This window comes from Paroedura picta, chromosome 1, assembly GCF_049243985.1.
Source record: "Paroedura picta isolate Pp20150507F chromosome 1, Ppicta_v3.0, whole genome shotgun sequence".
In the NCBI taxonomy this organism is placed as follows: domain Eukaryota; kingdom Metazoa; phylum Chordata; class Lepidosauria; order Squamata; family Gekkonidae; genus Paroedura; species Paroedura picta.
This window is the reverse complement of record NC_135369.1, coordinates 114,317,483-114,343,132: the sequence shown is the minus strand read 5'-3', so window position 1 is coordinate 114,343,132 and position 25,650 is coordinate 114,317,483. Positions and strand designations below refer to the sequence as shown.

At 42.3% G+C, this 25,650-nt stretch overlaps 1 protein-coding gene across 2 annotated transcripts in view; it reads left to right on the top strand.

Moving 5' to 3' along the window:
* Window positions 1–25,650, top strand: part of TPD52L1 (TPD52 like 1) — a 53,670-nt gene that overhangs the window by 1,378 nt on the left and 26,642 nt on the right. For both annotated transcript variants that reach the window (XM_077300281.1, XM_077300277.1), the window contains exons 2-3: window positions 17,466–17,581; window positions 21,232–21,380. In XM_077300281.1, coding sequence (XP_077156396.1) covers window positions 17,466–17,581; window positions 21,232–21,380 — 265 coding nt within the window. The remainder of the gene's footprint in view (window positions 1–17,465; window positions 17,582–21,231; window positions 21,381–25,650) is intronic.

Below are 25,650 nucleotides of genomic sequence, written 5' to 3'. Positions count from 1 at the left end.
CTCTTCTTGTGACTCCGTCATTTGCATGCTTAGCATTCAGTTTCTAGGCCCAGCCAGCCACTGAGGGATGCTTGCTACCTTCCATTTTTAAATGAAAAGAAGTGTTCTTGGGTGTACCCAAAAACATATGGTGGGACAGGTTTACTTATATGTCCACTTAAGGCTGCAGGATAGAAAGACAACCCCCCACCTTGTATTCTAGATATATTGGAATTTCCCTAAAGGACTCTACAAAAACCTCCCACCAACACATTATGATAGGGTAGAAATATCTACCCTGAAGATTCCTGTTACCTAATGTAAGATACTGACATCCTCAAGAGCAAACAAAGATACATTTTAAAAACATCGGTATTTATTAATTATTGATCTTAGTATAGAAATACATTTGAATGTAACAGCACTGTTTTACATGCTTCAAATTAAGGTTGCATTCTTTTGTATATTTTCACATGGTATTGCCTTATCAGACCAATGATCCATCAAGGCCGGTATTGTCTACTCAGACAGGCAGATGCTGGGGATTGAATCCAGGATCTTTTGCATGCCAAGCTGATGATCTACCACTGAGCCATATATAAGTTCCTCTCTGTATATAGGAGTAAGTCCCAATGCACTGTGGGGGACTTTGACACATGGAAAATCTGTGATTGGGAAAACACTAGCACGCCTATTTGGATCTGAGGCTTGTGGTAACAGAGGATTGTGAGAACGCCATGGAGAAAAGGATTGAAACCCACTCATGTTGCAGTGTGGCTGTCAGATGTAAGTCTCAGTTGCACATGTATGCACTGGAACAGATATGGCATATATTCAGTGCATATTCCTAAAGTGGCATTAACGGGACAAGCAAAGCCGTCTGTAAACATCAGGACAGGAGGAACTGTGACTTTATGTAATGCTAGTAATAAAGCCCGTTATGTTCAGTAATACAATGGGCACTAGCTCATAGTTTGGTGTGGGTTTAGTATTTGTACCACATTGTTTTAATTGTGCTTTGTAATAGCCTTTGGCTATATACAATAAACTAGTAATCAAGCCCGCTGCAGCTAAATGCAGCGGGCGCTAGGCACTTACTGTGGCGTCGGTGGTTCAGCGATGGCTGGCTTGGTCGTCGTCGGCGCCGGCCTGGTCGGCGGCTTGTTCAGCGTCGGCGGCCTTCTTTCGGTGGCGACGGGCTGACGCGGCGAGAGGCGCTTCGTGCCTCTCGCCGCGTCAGGCCGGGAGCAACTGCAAGCCGCGCCGTGCGCGGCTCGCAGTTGCTGGGGCTGGGAATCAGAGGGACCAATCGGCAGGCGCGAAGCGCCTGCCGATTAGTCCCTCCGATTGTCTGTCGTGAGGAAGGGTCCAATCCGGACCCTTCCTCATCACGGACAAAGCCCACCTCAAGGCCCCTTAACCATTTATTTAGTCCATGGCGCCCGTGGCGCCACAGGCGGTTTAAAGATGGTATCGTATCATGTGGGTTTAGTGCCTCATTTGGAAGCTGGCAACCCTAATAGGTGGTCTCCCTGTACACAGCAGTCTTGACTCTAGTCATGTTTATGCATACCTAGGTAGTGTGGAATTCCAGAAGATGAATCTACACCAATCTGTCAACCTTACCTCCCCCCTGCAATGTTTTCTTTACCAGTAATATGTCAGGGGATGCGGTGTGGCTGGTTAGGTGGCCTTTTGAGGCCCCACTTCCAAATCTCAAGGAATATTTCCAGACCAGGGACAGCCAACTTCCAGGTGGGGCCTGGAACTCTTCTGGAATTGCTGTTCGTCTCCAGACTATAAAGATCAGCTCCCCAAGCAAAAATGGCTGCTTTAGATCTTCAGTATGTTGTCAGAAGTATGAATCGGATTTTATGTATATAGATATAAATGGAAAAATATCTACTTCATTTATCAGTAGTGGTTATAGAAATATTTAGGAAGTCTTGGGCAAAATCATAATCCTTAATACAGCGCAGCCCTGATTCCCTCTCCCTGCCCTCCCACAGTAAGAAGCTTTCCGGGCCACAAGCTTGCGGCCCGGGAAGTTTTTTACTGCGGGGGGGTGGGGAGAGGGAACCGCAGCCCGGCGCCATGGCCTTTGCGGCCCACCACCGGGCCGCGGGCCGCAGGTTGGGGACCACTGCCTTAATATACTGTACTTGCTTGACAGCATAGTACAACATTGAATGTACTTGCCCAAGGGTTCAGAAGGATGTTAGCATTAAGAAATCACCTATTTATCTTGGTTGAGGTGCAGTTTATATTAGGGTTGCGAAGTCTGAGTTGGGAAATACCTGGAGATCTTGGGGGTGGAGTCTGTGGAAGGAGAGGTTTGGGAAGGGGCAGGACTTCAGCTGAGTATAATGCCACAAAGATTACTTTCCAAATCAGCCATTTTCTCCAGGGGAAGTGATCTCTGTCAGTTGGAAATGAGCTCTGATTCTAGAAGATCTCCAGGTTCCATATGGCAGCTGACAATCCTAGCGTGTACGGCCCTGTAGTACATTTCAGAAAGTATGTTATAAATCTGAGGGATTTGGGTATTCATTGAATAGGTACAAGCCTTCTTGTAAACAGTGGCTAGGTGTAAGCAATGTCCTTCAAATCCCAGTTGCTACTATTAGCAGCTGCCTTTATGGGGTTTTGATGGTTTGCAAGCTTGTCATCTGGCAAAGGCCATAAGAAATATAATAATGTGCATCACTTCCACTGTGATCCTGTATGCCAGCCATTGAAACCATTGTACTTAAACTGGTACAACTCTGCATAAGATTGTACTGTCAACCTCCTTAGCAACCATTCTTTTTAAGTTCAGCAGAACCCCCCCGATCAAAAGACCATTTTCTTCATTCTCATCCATATTGACAGTTTTATGTTGAGCCATTAATGCCTAAGTAGTCTGTTATATTAATGTATAAATGCTCTATCATAAATTTCTGTTTTAATACAGGAAAACTGGTGTGAAAGTCAGCAGTGTTTGATTAGAAGATTACACTTCATGTGGAATTTAACTATTAATTTGGGGTCCAAATGACAGTTGAAAGCTAGCACTCTCAGTTCGCCTCTCTTAGAGGGTTAGCAAAACAACTTAACAGTTAAATCTTACTTTGAGAGATTACCCAAGAACACATGTAGTGCCAATGTTGCTACATTGCATTTGCATGGGAGTAACATTATGTAAAGCACATAATAGGTCATTTAATTATTACTGTGGTGTGAAAAGATTGGGGGTGAGGTAAGGAAAATTGCTAATACTATTTGCCACCCTCAGAGGAAGCAGGCAGTTCAACAGGCAACCTTTTGTATCAAGTTTTGCACAAGCTGATTAACAAATGAGTACAAATCTTAGTTTCAGATTTCAGGCATAATGAAGTTTAGTCATTTTGGTCTCCTTTTCCTTCCTAGCAACTGATCTTCTTTATCAATAAAATTGTAAGAAACTGATTTTTTCCCCATTTACACACAGACAAACTTAGACAGAGTTTGTTGAAGGCAAATGTCCCTGTCAAGAGAGGATGTGACCAATCCTAGGCAGGTAATTGAATAGTGGCAGAACAACTGCAGATTTATCCAGAAGCTATATCAGTATTTGACTCATTTCTGTTGAACTTCTGAGGTCATTTTGAACTGAGACAGCAGGGGTTGCTTTGTAGCAGGGTTGGCCAAACTGTGGCTTTCCAGATGTCCATGGACTACAGTTACCATGAGCCCCTGTCAGCATAGCGCTGTTTCAAAAAAGATTGGACCAGGGGGTCCAATTCTAGGGGCTCCCAAAGAGGATGCCCCCACCCTACCGCCATTATATCCAATTATGAGAAAAATAGAGACTATTTTTTATAATCATTGGATATAATGGAGGTAGAATGGGGAGCCCCTAGAATTGGACCCCCTGGTCCAATCTTCTTGAAACTTGTAGGGAAATCAGAGAAGAGGCTCCTGAAGCTACTCTGAAAGTTTGCAGCCTCGAATTCAACCCCCCTCCATTCCAGGCCACGGAGGTGATATAAACCTGAAAATTGCCAAAACAGGGAGGGGACTCTCCTTCACTCTCAGGTCTAGCATGCAGATGCCACCCTCCAGACAGGAGATTATGAGAATAAACAGATTTGCTGCTCATCTTCACACAAAGCAGTTTCCATTCTTATCACCTCCCCTGGGGAAAAGGGATACTGTATGCCAGAGCTGCAGGGGACAGCTGTGGTTGGCTGCCCAAGCAATGCTTGGGTGTCAGCCTCCAGGTGAGAACTGGAGACCCATTGAAGTCTACTCAGAGCTCACCTGGAGAGGAGGGGGGTGCCTGTCAAGATGGGGGGGGGAATCTCGCAGCACCACTAGTAGTCTAGGGATGCCAGCCTCCAGGGGGGACCTGGAGGCCCATCAAATACCACATCAGAGGGGGAAATGCCTGCGTAAATGGTGGGCAGAAAAAAATCCATGCCAACAGACAATCCATTCGCCCCAAGGAAGCTTCAGAAAGCAGGGGGGGGGGTAGTGTCACATGGATGCCTTCCTTCTCATCAGGATCAGCACATGCACCAACCCTACTTTTCTCCAATGGAGGAGCTCAGGGTGGCCTAAGCGCTGAATCCATGCTTCAATCATCACAGGCTCTCCCATCCCCCCCCCCCCAACAACTAAAAAGTACACTTAAGAGGGAGACTATCTGCTGGTTTTTATACCCTGCTTTCTCACTACCCAAAGGAGTCTCAAAGCAGCTGATAATCGCCTTTTCCTTTCTTCATGCAGACATCCTGAGAAAGCTATGAGAACTGCTCTGTGAGAACAGCTCTGACAGGAGTTAAACAAAGCCTCCCAGCTGTCCACACATTGAACAGTGGGGTGGGGAATCAGATCCAGCTCTAAAGATCACAGGACACTGTTTAACCACTATACCAAGTGCTCATCATTCAATCACTGTCTCTACCCCTGGCTTCTATATGTATGAATTCCTGGGCATCCCCTGAGAACTGATGCTTGCCAATTTGGGAGAGGTTTTCCCATTTGGGGGTGGCTTGGGCACCCCAAAAAGAACCAAGCAGTGCCCCCTAGGCCACAGCAGCAGCAAACCAGACCAGAGCAGTAGGCTACCCACTCAGGGAACAACAGCCCCCAAAGTGGGTAACCTCACCGACAACAACAACACTGAGAATGTATGGTATATATCCATAGACAGGTTTTACTATGGTCCTGATTTTTACCAATAGTGTTCTATATTAAAGAAAATAGCTATCATTGAGAAATACCTTTTATGTCCATGCTATATTTCCAATATAATGCAATAAATAGATATCCTGCTTTTCTACCATAAGACCTTCAAGGTGTTTTTCATCATTATACAAAAGACCATTTCTACAATTTTTTTTATGTGTGTATATCATTGCCTTCACTATCGTGACCCCATGGACAATGATCCTCCAGGCCTTCCTGTCCTCTACCATTCCCCGGAGTCCATTTAAGTTTGCACCTACTGCTTCAGGTACTCCATCCAGCCACCTCATTCTCTGTCGTCCCCTTCTTCTTTTGCCCTGAATCGCTCCCAGCATTAGGCTCTTCTCCAGGGAATCCTTCCTTCTCATGAGGTGGCCAAAGTATTTGAGTATCATCTTCAGGATCTGGCCTTCTAAGGAGCAGTCTGGGCTGATCTCCTCTAGGACTGACCGGTTTGTTCGCCTTGCAGTCCAAGAGACTTGCAAGAGTCTTCTCCAGCACCAGAGTTCAAAAGCCTCAATTCTTTGACGCTCGGCCTTCCTTATGGTCCAACTTTCACAGCCATACATTACAACTGGGAAGACCATAGCCTTGACTAAACGCACTTTTGTTGGCAGGGTGATGTCTCTGCTTTTTAGGATGCTGTCTAGGTTTTCCATAGCTTTCCTCCCCAGGAGCAAGCATCTTTTAATTTCTTTGCTGCAGTCCCCATCTGCAGTGATCTTAGAGCCCAGGAAAATAAAATCTGTCACTACCTCCATTTCTTCCCCATCTATTTGCCAGGAATTGAGAGGGCTGGATGCCATGATCTTTGTTTTCTTGATGTTGAGTTTAAAGCCAACTTTTGCACTCTCCTCCTTCACCCGCATCAACAGGCTCTTTAGTTCCTCTTCGCTTTCTGCCATTAGAGTGGTATCATCTGCATATCTGAGGTTGTTAATATTTCTCCCTGCAATCTTGATCCCAATTTGTGACTCCTCTAATCCCGCTTTTCTCATGATGTGCTCCGTATACAAGTTAAATAGGCAAGGCGACAGTATACAGCCTTGCCGAACTCCTTTCTCAATTTTGAACCAATCAGTGATTCCATGTTCAGTTCTCACTGTTGCTTCTTGACCTGCATATAAATTTCTCAAGAGACAAATAAGATGCTCTGGTATTCCCATCTCTTTAAGAACTTGCTACAATTTGTTGTGCTCCACACAATCAAAGGCTTTAGCATAGTCAATGAAGCAGAAGTAGATGTTCTTCTGGAACTCCCTAGCTTTCTCTATGATCCCGCAAAGTTTTATCTCCCTAAAATCATGCCCAAAATGAAGGGAGAGCAAGTCCTGTTGTTGGGTTTTAAATGGGAGTTGTTTGGATGGTGTGTTTTATAAAACCACTACGTTTAGGTTGCCATAGTTGCACAATATAACTGTAACAAGAACCTAGAAAAGCACTGGCAATTTGCTTTAAAAATTTATTAACTTCAAATATTAATTTAACCAGCAGGAAATACTAAGTATAATACATTGCCTGCAAAGGAAATGAAATTGTGCATTTGGCTTCAGCACACATTGCTGGGGGTTGGATTTAATTGAAATGCTTTAAGGAATGTTAAAGCATTCAGCAACTACCCATTACTGACTAGTTCTTCGGAAATTACAAGCACTTTCTATACTCACTTCTCATACTTTTTTGTGCCATTTAAACTGTCATAAGGTCTGAATAAATTAGGTGCATACATTGTTAATTGAGAAAAGGCCATATATGTTATAGATAAAAATAATGTAGATTTGGTGGCAGAATACCATATGTTAGCTGGGTCAGCACATGCTGTTCTTTGAAGAAAATTAGAACATGATATTTTGAAGTATGCTTTACTGTATTTGACCTCCATGAATCTTCCACGTGCAGCCAGAATTTCTCATGTATTTTTTAAAAATATAAAACGTGCATATTACAAAACCTCCTTTATGGTTGTGATTTGCATTTTCGTATGGGTTGGATCTTATATCTGTTGGATACATTTCCCTTATGAGGCAGGCTTTCTCAACCAGGGTTTTGTGAAACCCTGGAACTTCTTGACAACACTGGAAGGGTTTCCTGAATGGGTGGGTTAATCAATTTACATGCAGTCTGAAAGCTCTGCCCATGAGGTTGGAAGTTCAATACCAGCAGCCGGCTCAAGATTGACTCAGCCTTCCATCCTTCCGAGGTCGGTAAAATGAGTACCCAGCTTGCTGGGGGGTAAACGGTAATGACTGGGGAAGGCACTGGCAAACCACCCCGTATTGAATCTGCCATGAAAACGCTAATCACCTCAAGGGTCAGACATGACTTGGTGCTTGTACAGGGGATACCTTTTGTTGTTGTTATGTGCGAAGTCGTGTCCGACCCATCGCGACCCCATGGACAATGATCCTCCAGGCCTTCCTGTCCTCTACCATTCCCTGGAGTCCTTTTAAGTTTGCACCTACTGCTTCAGTGACTCCATCCATCCACCTCATTCTCTGTCGTCCCCTTCTTCTTTTGCCCTCGATCGCTCCCAGCATTAGGCTCTTCTCCAGGGAGTCCTTCCTTCTCATGAGGTGGCCAAACCTTTACCCTTATTTGTTCCCTCTTAATAAAACAGTAAAGGGTGTTGGGGTGGGCTGTGTCCGTGATCAAGGACAGACCAGAGTTCCAGGGCAATCAGGAGACATGGCTTCCAGTCTGCTCCTGACCATCGCAGGGAAAGGAGGTCAGCAGGGTTGCCAAGTGGGATGAGAACAGAGGCTGCGCCAGCCCTTTTCGCCTCAAGGCTGTCCTAACTGTCAAATCCAACTGCAAATTGCTTCAAAACCCTGACAGAGCTGGCAGGAGGCTGGTGAATGTGCTCCCCACCATCCTTCAGGCCTGCTGCGGAGCCTCTGACAGGCCCTGACTGAGGGGAGGGAGATGTTTTCCTTCAGAAAGCAACGCAGGGGAGCCTGAGGGCCTTCCTTTTGAGGGGGGGAGGAACTTTCTCCTTCTGCCAAACAGTTGGCTGACAGGGAGGTCACAGAAAAGCCCCTTCTCACTTAAAATACTGCTCTGGCCGGGGGTTAGACACAGCCATGCCATGTGTCTTTCTTCTTTGCAACTCTGCAGATTTGTAGCCACTGCACAGTGTTATTCTGCAGATGAAACTGGTTCTTTTGTCTCCTGTTTCATCTGTACAACAATCCTGTGCAGTAGGCCTCAAGTCTTTCAATTCAACAACAACCTGTGTGGGAGGCCTTAAATGTTTCTTCTCTACCACAACCATGTCCAAAGTTGCCCTTTTTGCCTGGGGAGCTGATCTTTATACTCTGCAGGTGAGCTGTAATCCAGGAGCTCTCCAGGCCCCACCTGGTGGTTGGCTACCCCTGGGTTGGAAATATTCCTGGAGGTTTGGAGGTGGGACTTCAAAATCGTACAATGCCTCAGAGTCCAGTCTTCAAAGAAGCCATTTTTGCCTGCAGTTGGTAGGGAGTGGTGCAGGTGTGTCCCTCCTGGGCTATGGGCTATGCCCAGCCCTTACCAGCGACTGTTAGTATTCTGGGGCACAGACAGGCAGACCAACATCAGTCCTGTGAGTCTGGAAAGTGCAGGATGATCTAAATAAATATTTACAGTCTGAAACTGTAAATAGTGAACAAGTAAATGGCTGGAGACACATGGGAACTGACTTGACTTTTTCCAACCTTGGCCTGGCAAATAAAAAACCAGTATAAAAACCCCTTTATAAGGTCAAGACTGCTTTGCACAGAGAGTCTTCCTCTTAGGGTTGCCAGCTTCCCTGTGAGGCTCTCTTCCTCACCTCCCTCATCGGAAGTCTGCTATGGGGATAGGAAGACGGTTGGAAGATGCTTTGAGACAACTGAGGCCTGCTGGGTCACTGCGACCCATTCCCAGTTCTCTCAGACCTCTCAGCCCCACATAACTCACAGGTTGACTATTGTGGGGAGATGAACGGAAAAGGTGTTTGTAAACCGCTTTGAGACTCCTTTGGTAGTAAACAACAGGGTACAAAAATCTGTTTTTCTTCTAAGGAGCAACCATGAAAAAAGCATGTGGGCACATAACATTTTATCAACAGTGAAAAAATGGAAAAGAAGGAACAGGGTAGACACCTGTGTACTGTGACTACCCTATGTGTATTAGGGCAGTGGGGCATTTTGGTGTCTGTGGCCTAATTCATACAAGAAGGGAAATTGGGGACGCAGAATTGGGGGGAATTGGTTGCCATGTAATCTTCCCCTAAGAAGAGTCTCCAGTCTGATTTTCCCTTCACATATCTGAAGACATGGCTCTGGAAAGCTCATCTGTAACCACTATGCCACAGTTCCCAAAGGTCAGTCCTCTCCCATACTCAATGAACATTCCACACCCATATCTCACACCCATGCCCTCATTTGCCACCACACAACTACAACGTCCCACACAACACACACATTCAACCCCATGCCCTTACAAACTGGACAACTCCTCCCCTTCCTCTTTTCACTGCCAAGCTCTAGCGCCCGTTGCATTCTTGGATACAACGGGCTTTGCCCCTAGTATATATATATAATTTGTTAAACATTTATGGGATGATATTGACCATATGGTAATCTTGACCCAATCACCTCTCCCAAAATGGCCAGTGATGGGCCTGGAGGGGGTGGGAAGGAGAGGGGCCCTGTGTGGGCTATGATTCCCAATCATATTTTGCATATTGCATCATTTCTAGGCTTTCTTGAAGCCTGAAGAATGTTTCAGGAGTTTCTCAAAGGGAAAAAGGTTGAAAAAGGCTGTTCTAAGGAGATAGAGAGGATTCAACTGAATGTCTGTAAGAGCCTGATTAAGATCACCTTGCACTCTAAGGAGAAGGGAGGCTTTCTCAAACCCGTTTCACCAAATTAGCAGTCCTACATGACTTAATGTAGGTTAGTAAGTAACAGGTTAATAAGTAAAATTATTTGAAAAACTTTATTTGTTGTTGTTAGGTGCGAAGTCATGTCCGACCTATCGCAACCCCATGGACAATGATCCTCCAGGCCTTCCTGTCCTCTACCATTCCCCGGTGTCCATTATAAACATTATAGTTTAGTCCTCCGGGACATCTCCAGTCCTTAAAGAGGTCCCGAAGATGATGGATAAGGGTTCTGCAAGTTCTCCGGAAAGTACTTTGAGCACTCTCGGGTGCATTTCATCCGGCCCAGGGGATTTGAACTCATCCAGTGTAGCTAAATGCCTCTCAACAACCTCTCTGTCCATGTCAACCTGCCACCCAGACACTATCTCTTGGCTACTGCCATCTCTAGATGTGCCTAAACCCTTTGACCTGTGGGAAAAAACAGATGTAAAATAGGCACTTTCTGCTTTCTCTGCATCCTCCGTTAGAGTTTGTCCATCCACACCCAACAGTGGGCCTGTTGCCTCCTTTACTTTACGTTTGCTCCTCACATAACTGAAAAATCTTTTCTTGTTACAGTGGGCTTCCCTGGCCAATCTTAGCTCACTCTCAGCTTTGGCATTTCTGATGATTGATCTACAGTGCCTTAGTAACCTGTAGGTACTCTTCTTTAGAGCTCTGTCCTTCCCTCCATTTCCTGAACATTTCCCCTTTCTTTCTTAGTTCCTCTTGAACTGTTCATCCAGATAAGCTTCTTAGAGCTCCTGCAGTGTTTTCGTCTTTCTGGGATAGTCATTGATTGTGCCTGCAATAGCTCTTGTTTGAGTAGTGCCCACCCTTCACATGCTCCCTTCTTTTCCAGCATTCTCGCCCATGGTATGACACTCATCATGTCTCTGAGTTTATTAAAGTTTGCCCTACAAAAATCCAACATCCACGTCTGGCTACAAGCTTCCTTGCCTCTCCATCTAAAAAAGAATTCTATGAAGACATGGTCACTTCCCCATAGGGTCCCCACCTCCTTCACCTCATCCACCAACTCTTGAATGTTGGTCAGTATTAAGTCCAGTATGGCTGAACCTCTTGTGGGTTCATCTACCATTTGATAAATGAAATTGTCAGCCAGGCAGGTCAGAAAGTTGCATGACTGAGGACGCTTTGCAGAGTTTGTTTCCCAGCACACATCTGGGAAATTGAAGTCATCTATGATGACAAGGTCCTGCCGCTTGGATACTTTCTCAAGCTGCTCACAAAGTGCTGCATCCACATCCTCTTGTTGGTCAGGCGGGCGGTAGCAGACACCAACCGCCACACAGTTTGTTTTCCCCTCGCTTATTTTCACCCAGATGTTTTCCACTGTAGATATACTCTCCTTCACTAGAATTTCCTGACAGGTAAGCCCTTTCCTCACATACAGTGCCACTCCTCCACCTCTTCGATCTATTCTGTTTTTTCTGAACAGTTCATATCCATCCACTATTACATTCCATTCATGAGAATCATTCCACCAAGTTTCTGTGATGCCTACTAGATCATACCTTTCCATCATACCTCTGGTAAGATGCTCTGGTATTCCCATCTCTTTAAGAACTTGCTACAATCTGTTGTGCTCCACACAATCAAAGGCTTTAGCATAGTTAATGAAGCAGAAGTAGATGTTCTTCTGGACTCCCTAGCTTTCTCCATGATCCAGCGCATGTTGGCAATTTGATCTGTAGTTCCTCTGCCTCTTCGAAATCCTGTCTGTACTTCTGTAAGTTCTCGGTCCACATATTGCTGGAGCCTAACTTGTAAAATGTTGAGCATAACTTTGCTAGCATGAGAAATGAGTGCAATGGTGCAGTAGTTTGAACATTCTTTGGCATTGCCCTTCTTTGGGATTGGAATGTAAACTGACCTTTTCCAATCCTCTGGCCATTGTTGAGTTTTCCAAATTTGCTGGCATATTGAGTGTAGCACTTTTACTGCGTCTTTTAAGATTTTGAATAGTTCAACTGGAATGCTGTCTTAAGGTTGATTCCTTTAGTTCTAGGTGAAAAAATTTAATCACGAATATGAGACCTGCTTACCAAATGTACTTTAATATCTGAGAAGAGTGATTACCTAGGTTTGAACAAATGCTTTCTGTATACACTTTTGAACTTTGGAGAACAAATAGTGGGATAATTCCTTGTGTCTAAAAATTAAGCATTTGTGGGGCTGATTTTTTATTTATAGAAATTTAGTCATGTTTCCATTTTTATACCACCCATCTTGGACTCGCTGTCTTGGGATGATAGTACAACAGATTTTTTAAAATAATTTTATTATTTATTATTATATGAAGCATTTACAGAAAAATTAAGAAAAAAGCGACCAGCTGATATGGTTTGCCATCCTCTTTTAACATACATATTCAGTTCCCATCACATATTATTCCTAATCTAGAAGTTTTTACCATTTTTCTTAGCAACGTGATTGTTAATACACATGAGAATATGATCTATTATAAGAATATATTCTGTTATTATCTTAAATGATATAAGGTCAGTCCCCTTCATAAATTGGCCCTGACCTAAGAGTTACTGCTGCCGTCTTGTTAATACCTATGAAGTATAGTTTGTCATCCTCTTTTAGCATACATATTGGCATACATATTCAGTTCCCATCACATATTGATCCTGATCTAGAAGTTATTACCATCTTTCTTAGCAGAGTAGTTGTTGATACATATGAGAGTATAATCTATTATAAGGATATATTCTATTATTGCCTTAGATGATATAAAGTCAGTTCCCTTCATATATTGGTCCTGTCCTAAAAGTTACTGCTGCTGTCTTCCCCACAGGAGACCAGGAGAATACTCCATTGTTGTACTCATCCTTCAGGTGGTCGCAGAAAATGAAATTGTGTTTTTTTCCATAGTAGAGTGTTTCTGATTGTCCTTCTGTCAGGGCCAAAGAAGTCTCTTACTTGATTCTTGCTTGCAGTCGCCTTTGAGTAGGCTCTGTATACTTTATCTATCTGGATCTCTTCCTCTGGTCGCTCAGAAATATCTCCTGATAGCTTCCTGGGTGCAGTCGCTTTTGAATAGACTCTTTTTATTTTGCTGGTCCAAATCACTTCCTGCTCTAAATAGACTTCCAGGTTTTCCTTCCTTAAATCTGTTTTCCCAAGTTCTTCAAAGGTACTTTGAGTTTTTACATCCCTAGCTCTCTTCCCCTCCTGTTGATTAACTTCCAAACATTGAATTTTCGTTTGATTTATTGTTGGCTGAGCTGCGTCATCAGCTGCTCTCTCCAGACCATCGGCTCCGTCCAAACGCTCCCCCTTAATCCCACGGATTTCCTTTTCCAGCTTATTGACTGCTTTCAGTATCTTTGAGTTTCCTTCGCATAACAAATGGAAAAGCTGTGTCTTAGTTAATTCTTCCATAGTTCTAGGCAGTCACAAACTATAAACAGAAAGTCTCGTGGGGTCTTGCGGGAGCACGAGCGATCCCAAATTATCAGTTTGTCGATCTCCGTATCAAATCAGCTTCCCCCACTGAACTTTCACCAACAAAACTTCAAAGCTCTCTCTTTGTTTGGTTAGTGGGTATAATTAGCTGGGAGTCTCTCACTCAACGAAAGAGGGAATTCACTTGTAAATTGGTTGAGAAGGGGGGGGGGAAGAGCTTGTGGGAAAAGAAAAGGAAAAGCCAGAAAGCTTTCAATCCTTACTGTTGTAAGCTTCAGCTCCTGTCAGTCAGGTAAAAGATGGTCTGGGAAGAATGTAGGGTCAGCTGGTCGTTTCAAGCTTAGAAAGTTGTTTGCGACAAGGGCGCCATCGTGACCTTGAGCACACGCCGCTGTTGATCCGGAGAGCTCGGTCTCCCTACCTCCCCACGGATCTGTAGGACCCTCAGGATGCCGTTCCCGGTTCCTGGGGCGACCGGCGAGCAGATTTGCGTATCTGCTCAGGTCAGCCAGGTGCAGATGCTCCTGACCCTCGGCATGGCTTAAGAGCTGGATAGAAGTCCAGCAATTACGGCGCCATCTTCAGTCGACTCCAGTACAACAGAATTTGACATTGATTACAGATAAAAACAGAGCCTCTTGTGGCACAGAGTGGTAAGGCAGCAGAAATGCAGTCTGAAAACTCTGCCCACGGGGCTGGGAGTTCGATCCCAGCAGCCGGCTCAAGGTTGACTCAGCTTGCTGGGGGGTAAACGGTAATGACTGGGAAAGGCAGTGGCAAACCATCCTGTATTGAGTCTGCCATGAAAACGCTAGAGGGCGTCACCTCAAGGGTCAGACATGAATCGGTGCTTGCACAGGGGATACCTTTACCTTTACAGATAAAAACTGTGAAATATTAATGTAATATTTAAATGAACAAAAATCAAAATATCAAATTATCAGCACTGAAATTATTAAATTCTGCCTGCAGGTGGTACAATAATATAAGGAGGTGGTAGAGGATGGGGGAAGGGAGGCCTGGTCAGCTGTTTTTATGTACTTCTGGCCTCAACTATAAGCCTGGCAAAAGTAAGGGTCCTGATCTCTCCTAGAAGCTCATTCCACCAGACAGGAGCCAGGGTTGAGAAGGCCCTGGCTCTGGTTGAGGACAGGCATACTTCCTCGGGGCCAGGGACCCTCAGTTGATTGGCTTTTTCAGATATGCAGGGCATGCACTGCATAAGGCCTTGAAGGTTAGTACTAGAACCAGAATTTTCTCTTTTATTGCTCAATTTTTAGCGGCCCAAGCATTAGACTCAGGGTTTAGTTTGACTTGACCATTGGTCCAGACAATAGGAAACAGAGTTTCTGTTTGTCAGAATGATTAAACTAATGACAGAAAAAGGAGATTTTTATCTAATTATGTTTTGGTAAATGTTTGTCAATCTGATATGGAAATCAGCCTATTCTTTTATGGATATAGATGTATTAATACTGTAATGATTAGTAAGTTGGTGATATGCTATACTTGGTGATTTAATTTTTAAGACCTGTGGTCAAGGCAGTAAATATATACACAGATGGCAGGATTTGGGATCAGAACTGCTTGTTGCTTAGCAGCATGTTTGGAAGCTTCAAAGAATCTGGGTATAGAACAAATTCAGTGTTCTATTTTCAGATAATATTCCCTTTCTCTCTTGGCAGGTTTTAAATAGAAACACAGTACTATAAGGGAGTTAAGAGGTTAGGTATAGCATGAGTTTTAAGAGGAAAGGAAACAAAATGTGGACGCAGTCTATGGCAGTTGTAGAAGTTCAATGTGTATGAAAGGATTCTGGTCAAAATATATAGCACTAGACCAGGGCTTTTTGATGGCCCTGTAGGGGTTTCCTAACTAGGTGGGAGTTCATTAATTCTGTATATACTTTTAAAAATTTGTTAAGTATTTATTGTGTGATATGACCATATACGGTCATATTAACCCACCCATCCTTCCCAAAATGACCAGTGATGGGCCGGTGGCGGAAAGGGGAGTGCGCCTGGGTGGGTGTGTACATAGTATATACCATATTCTGCAAAATCACACCAATTCTGGGGTTTCTTGAAGTCTGAAGAATGTTTCAGATGTTTCCCAATGGTAAAAAAGTTGAGAAAGGCTGCACTGGATGAGTTTTTATAAAGCTCTGTTGTGGCTAGCCCTGGCACACAGGTTACTCCTGCTTAAACTGTACAGTCTAGCCAGCTACAAACCCCAATCAGTCATATTAAAGGATGTAGAAGGTTAGTGGTAGGCCTGAGTTTTGTTTTATTTTCATCTGTTGAGTAGCTTTCCTCTAAAGATGTAAACTTTTCAGAAATGTTGAAGCCATATGGAAAAATTTCTCCCAACACCATTTTTTCCAGAAAAAAATGAGAAAAACTGAAATGTATGTAAAGTTTACTGTCCTTTGAAACCTAAACTTCTGTTATAGCTTTAACAATATAAAATGCATAATTCATAACTTATTTACTGTATAAAATTACATGATTTGATGTATAGATGGAACTTAAATATTATAAACTAGACGTAAAGCCTCTGGTGACCTGGGCCCGTGTAGCCGAGTCATACTTACATGGGTCAGGGTCGTTGGATGTGGTCTCCATTGACTCCGCGCGTCGACAGTGGCGCGGCCAGGGCTTGGGGGCCTCGCGGGCAGCAGGGCCGTGGTGGGTGCGAGCAGGCCGTGGCGGAATTCCTGCTGCTTTGCGGCTCCTGATTCGCTCCTCCAAGTTTTTATCCCGGACAGCACCCGCACACTCTCCTCCCACTTAGCCCTTACCCTTTTATTTAATAGCGCGGAGCGGTTTACAGATACATTTGCAAGCAAAATTGCCGATATACTCAGTACTTGAAAGAAAACTGCAAACTGTTGCCTCCTGTGAAATCAGAGTCCAGGAGCATCTTTAAAACCAACAAAGATTTATTCCAGGTGTGAGCTTTTGAGTGCAAGCACTCTCCTTCCTGTGTTACCATTAGGCCAATAAGCTACCCAATCTGTGGGTATGTATATGTGCTACAGTGGTTTGAAGAAGAGCCGAAAAGGTTGACCACAAGAGAATAGTAAGGTCAAAATGACAACAGAAGGCATGTAACAGCTGAGGAGCAATGAAAGCACTGCATGTTCCCATAATGAAATGGATCTTGGATTTAAGCGCTGTATTTGTCTACAGCTTGCCCATCTTGTCTTTAAAAGCATTTCACTCATTCTAAAAGAGAAAGAATGCTTCATAAGAGGGTATTAACTTTAAAAGCCCTCTATATACCTCCCTGGACCACAGAGGCTGTACAGCCACTGCAGAGGCCCTCAAAAGGGGTGTGGCCACTGCCTCAGCCCTCAAAGGGCATGGCTACCACCCCAGCCCACAGAGGCAGTGCAGCCTTTGCCTTACTCCACAGAGGCTGTGTGGTTACCACCTCAGCCCTTAGAGGCTTTATGGCCACTGCCTTGGCTATCAGAGGCTGAGCATCTACCACCTCAGTCCTTAGAGCTGTGCGGCCGCCATCTCTACCCATGGAGGCTTCACAACTGCTGCCTCAGCCCTCGGACGTTGTACAGCCGCCACCTTGGCCGCAGCATCAGCCTCCTCCAGCAGCCCCCTCCCCCCGCCTGTTCTGGTGTGCTCCCTTGGTCGGGACTACACATCAAAAATGAGGTCTTTCCCAACTTCCTGATCTTATTTTAAATAAAAATGGCAGGGATTGAGCCTAGACCCTTCAAAATAGGACCGTTAATTAATAAACTTTTTAAAATTTAAGATCCCAACTAATCACATGAAGATAAAATGTTTTCAAGAATTATAGAAGCATAGAGATCTTCATACTTTTAGCTATTCCAGAAGAATTATGCATCTCCAGCTTCTTTCATTTTTATGTTGGTATTATACCAACGGGAGAAACTCCTTGACATTTTGCTCATTCTTTCTTGTTTCCAAAGGTCTTTTGGAAAGACAGGCATTGCAAGAGGCAGATGAAGATATCGTCACTGATATTGATTTTACCAACACACTTTCTGAAGAAGAACGAGAAGAGTTAAAAGCTGAACTAGCCAAGGTAATGTGTTTTGGTTTCCTGATTTTTTAAAGAAAAAACTAAAGCTGCTGCTATATATGTTCAGTATGATACCACTTGAGCACGTACATAAATGCAGTTGCTGGAAAAAGTGAATGGAGCAATTTCCACACTTATGAATGTGTAACATAATATTTTGACACCATAATGATTTGCCAATCCTTGTGTAAAATGTTGTCTATGTGAGTTAGCCAAACTTCAATATGTTGAAAGAAAACTGTAATTTTTTATATTATTTTTCTTGTTGTACTTTGATTAGCCAGAATGTGTGTTAAGTAGCCATGGGTAAATTTCATGCTTCCTCTCAAACACTGCTATGTATGTACATAGGTTACAATTGACTTATGGTGACACTATCACAATACGTGATTGCCTTCCTCTGCAGAGCCTTCCTTGTAGAGGTTTCCCACATACCTACAAACTCTGTTTTGCTTCCATAATTTGGACTTCCGCAGAAGTCATTAGCAGGATAAATTGAGGAAAAACTGTGTTTTCCACTATGCTCCTTGGAAGTGATTAGGGTGCGGGTGTGTTCAATATACTATTAAGCATATTCATTTCAAACTGAATTTAAAATACACTGTTTTTATTGAAAATAACCTTATACGTGTTCCTCCTCTTAAGCTCTCTTTCATTTTTGAGAAAATAATATAAGTCAGGCACAAGTAATTTTTCATTTTAATTGTGCGTGTCTTCATCCTGGAGTTCTTTTCACATCTTGTAAATAGAGGTTAGGAGCTTCATCCTCAAAAAAGCTATTAAAATACAAATTGTAGCCTCAGCAGTCATAAAATCTAGGTCAGTTGAGATCAAAAGATCTAAGTTGTTTATAGCATTCACATGCTTTATAATTACATTGTTCAAAGGAAATAATTAGGGATTTGTATCTAGAAATACTTGAAATTTTTAGAATTTTGAGAGTTTCTGGGTTTCTGATGTATTTGTGTGGCTTAAAGTAGCTGCTATGACTCCAAAGCAAGTTGTTTTCCTAGTGGTACTTGGTTCCTTTGAAAATATCTCCATATGGTATTGCACTAAATCTTTAGAATGATCACATTCCATTTTAAGAAGCCTTTGAATATTCCTGGTTATGGACTCTCTAACCGCCTTCTGCCATTATATATGTCCGTTGTATTTCGCTATTCTTATGTCTTAAAAAATCGACCACTTTCACTGTAAGTATCAGGATTCCTGTATATCTTTGAACACATTAAAGGGAACATTATAAAAAATGTGTACTTACAACTTCCGAAGAGAGTTTCGTCTTTTATATAACTGTTACATTCTGCCGGGTTCCATGAGGAAATATACTTTTAAGATGCCTAACTAATCACCATGGTTAACAATAATTCAAAGAAAAATATTTCTGTTCAAGATCAATTAATGCTAATATACTTCTCAATTTTCTGAACACAAGTGCATTCTGAAACTCAGAATTAACTGTACAATATTTCAAGTAAAATAGTTGCAGTAATAGAGGATAACTGAAAAATATATTTATTCCTCAATCTAGGACTAATTTCTTTCTCACAGTGAGGGTGGGAAAATACCCTTGTTTAAAAGTATGTCTAAACACTGTTATCTCAGCTCCTCCCCATCATGTTCTACTTCACATAAATAGTTAAGTGAAGACTGTCTGTAATTGTAATTCCAGAGTGAGAGCTATGTTTGACTAAAGCAGCAAGATAAAACTGAAGTCCAGTGACTCCTTAAATACTAACATTTGTTCCAGCATGAGCTTTAATGAATTAGAGCTTGATGTATCTGTAGAAGCGAGTAGTGGTTCACAAAAGCTCATATTGGAATAAATGTTCTTAGTCTTTGAAGTGACACTGAACTTAAAATTTTGTCTTAAATTTGATACTTTTATTGTAGACACCACTTTTTTTTAGCCAGCCTGAATCTTCCTCAGTCTCTTCTGTTGTCTTGTTCTGTCTGGAAATAGATCTATATTGTTTCCCTTAAGGGGGGATCCTGCTTACTAAAACTCCCAAATCATCTGTTCAGCATTAACCTGGCAATGGGCATAGTTGTGCACGAATCTCTTTAGAGATGGGTCACTATGGACAATAAATGTCAAAAAAAAAAAAGGTCAGAACACCCCATACTGATCCCAGAAAATTTAATTATTAAGTTTAAAAGATAGCCATTTTAGATCTTATTTTCATTTTTCCTATTTGCTTTTGTGACTGTCTAATGCTCAACCAGTCCTAAATCATACTTTATGTAACATACTTTATGTAAATTAGCATTAGCAAATTGATCTTGGGAGGTGCAACAACTTTAATACTTTGACATTCATACCAGGGAATCAAAGCACAACAGTTCAATTAATGAATTATTTATTTCTAAGACCAACTCAGAACTTAATATAATAACAGAAATATTTTAAAAGTTACATAATTTTCATTAAAATTAGCAAGTACAGTCCATTAGATTAATATAGAATTCACAATAGGCTCTAGTAGCTGCACATAATCTTGCCACTTTATCCATCACCCAGACACGATGGCAGCTTATTTCCGTGTTTTATGAGATTGCATGGGATTAGTTGTTGGAATGTTCCATCCTATCACTATCATTATGTATTGGTACAGGAAGTCTTTGGTATTAAAAATGGAGACATAAAAAAAGTTACATAGCTTCTAAGCAGAGATTTGAGGTTAGAATATAACTGTTTAAATAAGTGATTCTGTGAGCCCTTTGTGTTGGAGCAAAGTTAAGAGAGATAATGATGACATGCAGATGTCTAAGAATTTTGTAACCAGTCCCTCATTCAGTGATAGGTAGTTTCAAAATTATAATCCAAAGTAATTTGCTGTATCTATACCATAAATATTTGTAATTCACAGTTTTATATTCATCAGTCTAGGTTCTCCAAAAACACATAGCAATTAAATACATGCTGAAGTATTTTGCTGTATTGTGATTCAGCTTTCATTAAACTGTAGTGTTTCCTGTTACTGAGGCAATTTATCCTGTAGCAGTATGACAAAATACCAAGGATGATGTAGAGAAGGGAAGTGGGAGATGGAGACAGGAGGATGCAAGGATGAGGACAAGATGAAAGTAATAAAAGGGTGGGATGGAGTTGGTTCTCTTTTTTGCGAGCCAGGATTCCAAGTCACAATTTAATCTTAGTTTCGAAGCAAATTATGATGTTTGTTTCAGATAAAAACACAAAATTATGGTTTGCTGTGAAAGCAGTGAGTTCTTCCCCTGACTTGATGGGTAATTAGAAAGGTAAGAGAATAGGTGGAAAAAAACACCTTGAGCAAGCAGTTATTAAAAAAGGGAACAGATAGCCATCTAAATGCTATCTCTGAAAGTGTGGGAAGAAGACTGAGCTTTGGGTGATGTGCACAACAGGAGACAGGAAGTAGAGGAAAAGTTTGTTCCTGCATCCTTTATAATGTTCTCGAAATCACCCATCAAAATGTCCCCCATAACCTCAGGAGAGAAGGACCCTTCACAGTATGTATCTAATGAGCATTTTCAGTTTGTGTATAAGAGTAAGAGTGAGGAAGCCTGATAATGCAACATACAAACCTTGGATCCCCCAAACTAATTTATTACATCTGAGATTAAAGTAATGCTTGAAAATAATGCTGCTGTTGTTTAATTCTCTTCAGCTAGAGGATGAAATCGCAACTTTACGACAAGTGTTAGTAGCCAAAGAGAAGCATCTTGTGGAAATAAAACAAAAGCTTGGTATCAACTTGATGAATGAACTGAAACAGAATTTTAGCAAAAGCTGGCATGATGTGCAAACCACTGCTGCGTGAGTACAAAATACCCACACAATCATTCTTTACTTTTGTGTAGTGCTGTTTCTTTCATAAATATTTAGAAATTTAGTGGGAGTCAGTGGTTTGATTACTAACTACACATATATATAATAAAATATATAAAGTGAGTTTTAATTATTAATAAATTATATATGCACTATAAAAATTGCTCTCTATATATGCATAACTGCATGAGTATACAGTTTTTATAGTGTATATGTAATTTATGGATATCTAAAAATAATTTTAAGGTCTTTTTAATTATAAGTAGTTTGAAGTTTGCTTAATTAACCCTTTTTGACTATTTGATTTGTTTTGAGGGTTGGGCCAGTAGTAATGGAAGATTTGATTCCCACAGCTATTGAACCACAGAGATCACTGATGGCTGTTAGCAATTACTTATCTTTTTATTTTAATACTAGGGGCCAAGCCTGTTGCATTCAGGAATACAGCGGTGCTAGATTGGGGGGGGGGGTGAAGAACTCTGCAGACGGCCTCCCACCTCACCCCAGGACCTGAAAAGGCTTCAGGCAGCTGTTAGGGAACTCATCCGCAGGGGCAGCTCTCACGCAGCAGGGATCTGCAGCCTCCAAGCCTCAGGGAAGTGGAAGGAGTAGGGGGTGGTCAGGGGTGGGGGATAGAAGACGACTGGCTGGCCGCTGGACAGATAGGCAAGCTGGTTGGAGAGGAGGCACTCAGAGGCAGGACAGCTACCCTAAGTGGGTGTTAATCGCTGAGTGGCACTTAAGTCATTAGACACACTCCTCCTCCAACGCCTTACCAGAAATATTAAGTGAAACAGATAACTCAGTCATTCTGAGATTTTCCACTTGCGAATATAAATAAATATGGTAGGTTCAGCCAAATATTATTCTTCTAGGTTTTGGTCTTGCTATAACTATGCAGTTATAGCCTGGTGAAATTAACCTGGCATATAATACACTCTACAGATAATAACTACATCCAATTTTGAAGTACTTTTCCTATACTGATGGCAAAATCTATCCAGCGAACCCACAGATATGCAGGGTAATGTAATTTTCTCCCTTAAGCCCCAAATTGGGGTAACCCCTCCCCCATGTTTCTCCCCTATGTCTCCCCCATATTTTGAGTTGCCTTTGCAGCATGGGCACTAATGTTAAGGCAGCACAAGAAGGAGAAAGCAGGATGGAAGGGAAAAACAAAGATTGGTGGGAGGACAGCCTCCCCGCCCCTCCACATACACAATTTCTTTTACGTCACCCTCTAGTACTCAGTATTAAATACATAAATTTTTACTAAGTGGGTTATTGATTGTCTGTCATGTGACTGGATTTATTGAGTGCAAATTCTGGATATATAAAACCTTGAACTTCTACAAGAATAATTCTAATAGCTTTTCTATTGAAGATTGACTGTTGAATGCATTATGAATTGAATCCCTTAGGACAACTAACAAAATTTGACTCCAAAAATACATATGGAATATTGGATGTAGTGATATTTATTAGTAGTGCCAGAAATGTAATTTATATATGATTGTGTTGAGAAGAGCACAAGTGTGTTCATTCCATGCTATGGAACTACACAGAGTGATTCTCAATGAAAAGGCAATATTTCTTTTAGAAAATGGTCTTTCCATGATAATAAACAAAGGAAAAAGAAAAAACAAACTCAACCCAAAATATGCTGGAACTACTAACAAGTATTCCTGGCAAATAGATGGGGAAGATGGGGAAGAAATTGAGGTAGTGACAGATTTTATTTTCCTGGGCTCCAAGATCACTGCAGATGGGGACTGCAGCAAAGAAATTAAAAGACGCTTGCTTCTGGGGAGGAAAGCTATGGCAAATCAAGACAGCATCCTAAAAAGCAGAAACATCACCCTGCCAACTAAAGTGTGTCTGGTCAAGGCTATGGTCTTCTAAGTTGCAATGTAAGGCTGTGAAAGTTGGACCATAAGGAAGGCCGAGCGTCAAAGAATTGAGGCTTTTGAACTCTGGTGCTGAAGAAGACTCTTGCGAGTCCCTTGGACTGCCAGGCGAACAAACCGGTCAGTCCTAGAGGAGATCAGCCCTGACTGCTCCTTAGAAGGCCAGATCCTGAAGATGAAACTCAAATACTTTGGCCACCTCATGAGAAGGAAGGATTCCCTGGAGAAGAGCCTAATGCTGGGAGCGATTGAGGGCAAAAGAAGAAGGGGACGACAGAGAATGAGGTGGCTGGATGGAGTAACTGAAGCAGTAGGTGCAAACTTAAATGGACTCCGGGGAATGGTAGAGGACAGGAAGGTCTGGAGGATCATTGTCCATGGGGTCGTGATGCACCTAACAACAAATCACCTAAGGCTCAGAAAAGAATGCTTCGAGTTCTCTTTAACTGCTTACCAAATGATGACAAGTTGTCAGGTATCAGGACTGATGAGCTACAGCAGAACCATGACCTATAGTGAAGGCAATGATATACACACACACAAAAATAGTAGAAATGGTCTTTTGTATAATGATGGAAAACACCTTGAAGGTCTTGTGGTAGAAAAGCAGGATATCTATTTATTGCACTATAATATTGGAAATGGAGAGCCTCTTGTGGCGCAGAGTGGTAAGGCAGCCGTCTGAAAGCTTTGCCCATGAGGCTAGGAGTTCGATCCCAGCAGCCGGCTCAAGGTTGACTCAGCCTTCCATCCTTCCGCGGTCGGTAAAATGAGTACCCAGCTTGCTGGGGGGTAAACGGTAATGACTGGGGAAGGCAAACCACCCCGTATTGAGTCTGTCATGAAAACGCTAGAGGGCGTCACCCCAAGGGTCAGATATGACTCGGTGCTTGCACAGGGGATACCTTTACCTTTTAATATTGGAAATATAGCATGGACATAAAAGGTATTTCTCAATGATAGCTATTTTCTTTAATATAGAACACTATCGGTAAAAATCAGGACCATAGTAAAACCTGTCTATGGATATATACCATACATTCTCAGTGTTGAGCCCTGACTGCTCCTTAGATGGCCAGATCCTGAAGATGAAACTCAAATACTTTGGCCACCTCATGAGAAGGAAGGACTCCCTAGAGAAGGGCCTAATGATTGAGTGCAAAAAAAGAAGGGGACAACTAACAGGGATATCAAAATAAAAATGTATTTTATGGTTTACACATTGGTAAGTTCAAAACATAAAGGGCCTGAATATCAGACTACAACATTGTATGACAAATGAGAGACGACTGAAGATGGTGCCGTGCTAGCCTGTTCCGTAACGGGCTCCCAAGTCAGGCAGAGGGCCAGGAGCAGAAGCACCTGGCGGACCTGAGCAAGATTCTCGAATCTCGCTCACCGGTTGCTCCAGGAACCGGGAATGGCATCTTTTTTCTTCAGCTTGAAAAGAGCAGAAGTCTGAGGAACGCAAAGACTGTGAGTTTTCTGTTTGATTTTCTCTTCTTCAAAGCCAGGCATCAGCCCCCCCCCTTCCCCCCTAACCAATTTACAAGAGAATTCTTTCATCGGACGGGAGTGCAAGCCAGCTAAATACACTCGTTAAAACTGACAAAGAAAGAACTTGAGAATTTGTTAATGAGAGCTCAAGGAAAGTTCCTGACAGAATACGGAGATTTTTTAAACTGATAACGTCTGATCACTCGAATTCTCGCAAGACGCTGTTACTGCATACTGTACACAGAAATGGAAAATCTAACAAACGCACAGATGTTTTATTTGTTAAACAAAGGCAACTTAGAGATACTGAAAGTAGTCAAAAAGATTGAAAATGAAATTCAAGATACCAGGAAAGAGCTCTCAGACAGAATCGACGGTTTGAAGAAAACAGCTGATGAAAACACAAATCAGCTGGCAACACACCAAACAAGAATCCAATGTCTGGAAGTTAAACAACAGGAGTGGGAGAGAACTCTGGAAGTAGAACTCAAAGCTAGGAGCATTAAAATTAAAGATGTCTCAGAAGAATTTGGGAAAACAGATCTAAGGAAGGAAATCACAAAAAGCCCGGAAGACTCCTTAGAGGAGGAAGAGATTCGGATTGATAAAGTATACAGAGTCTATTCAAGGGCGACTGCACGCAAGAAACAACCAAGAGACATTTTTGGCCCTGACAGCAAGGCTGCTAGAAATACTCTACACAGAAACCATCAGGCGATACCGCTGAGTTTGGTAGATCAAGAAACACAAATACTTCATGGAATGTTCAGCCTGGAGAAAAGGAGGTTGAGAGGGGACATGATAGCCCTCTTTAAGTATTTGAAAGGTTGTCACTTGGAGGGCAGGATGCTGTT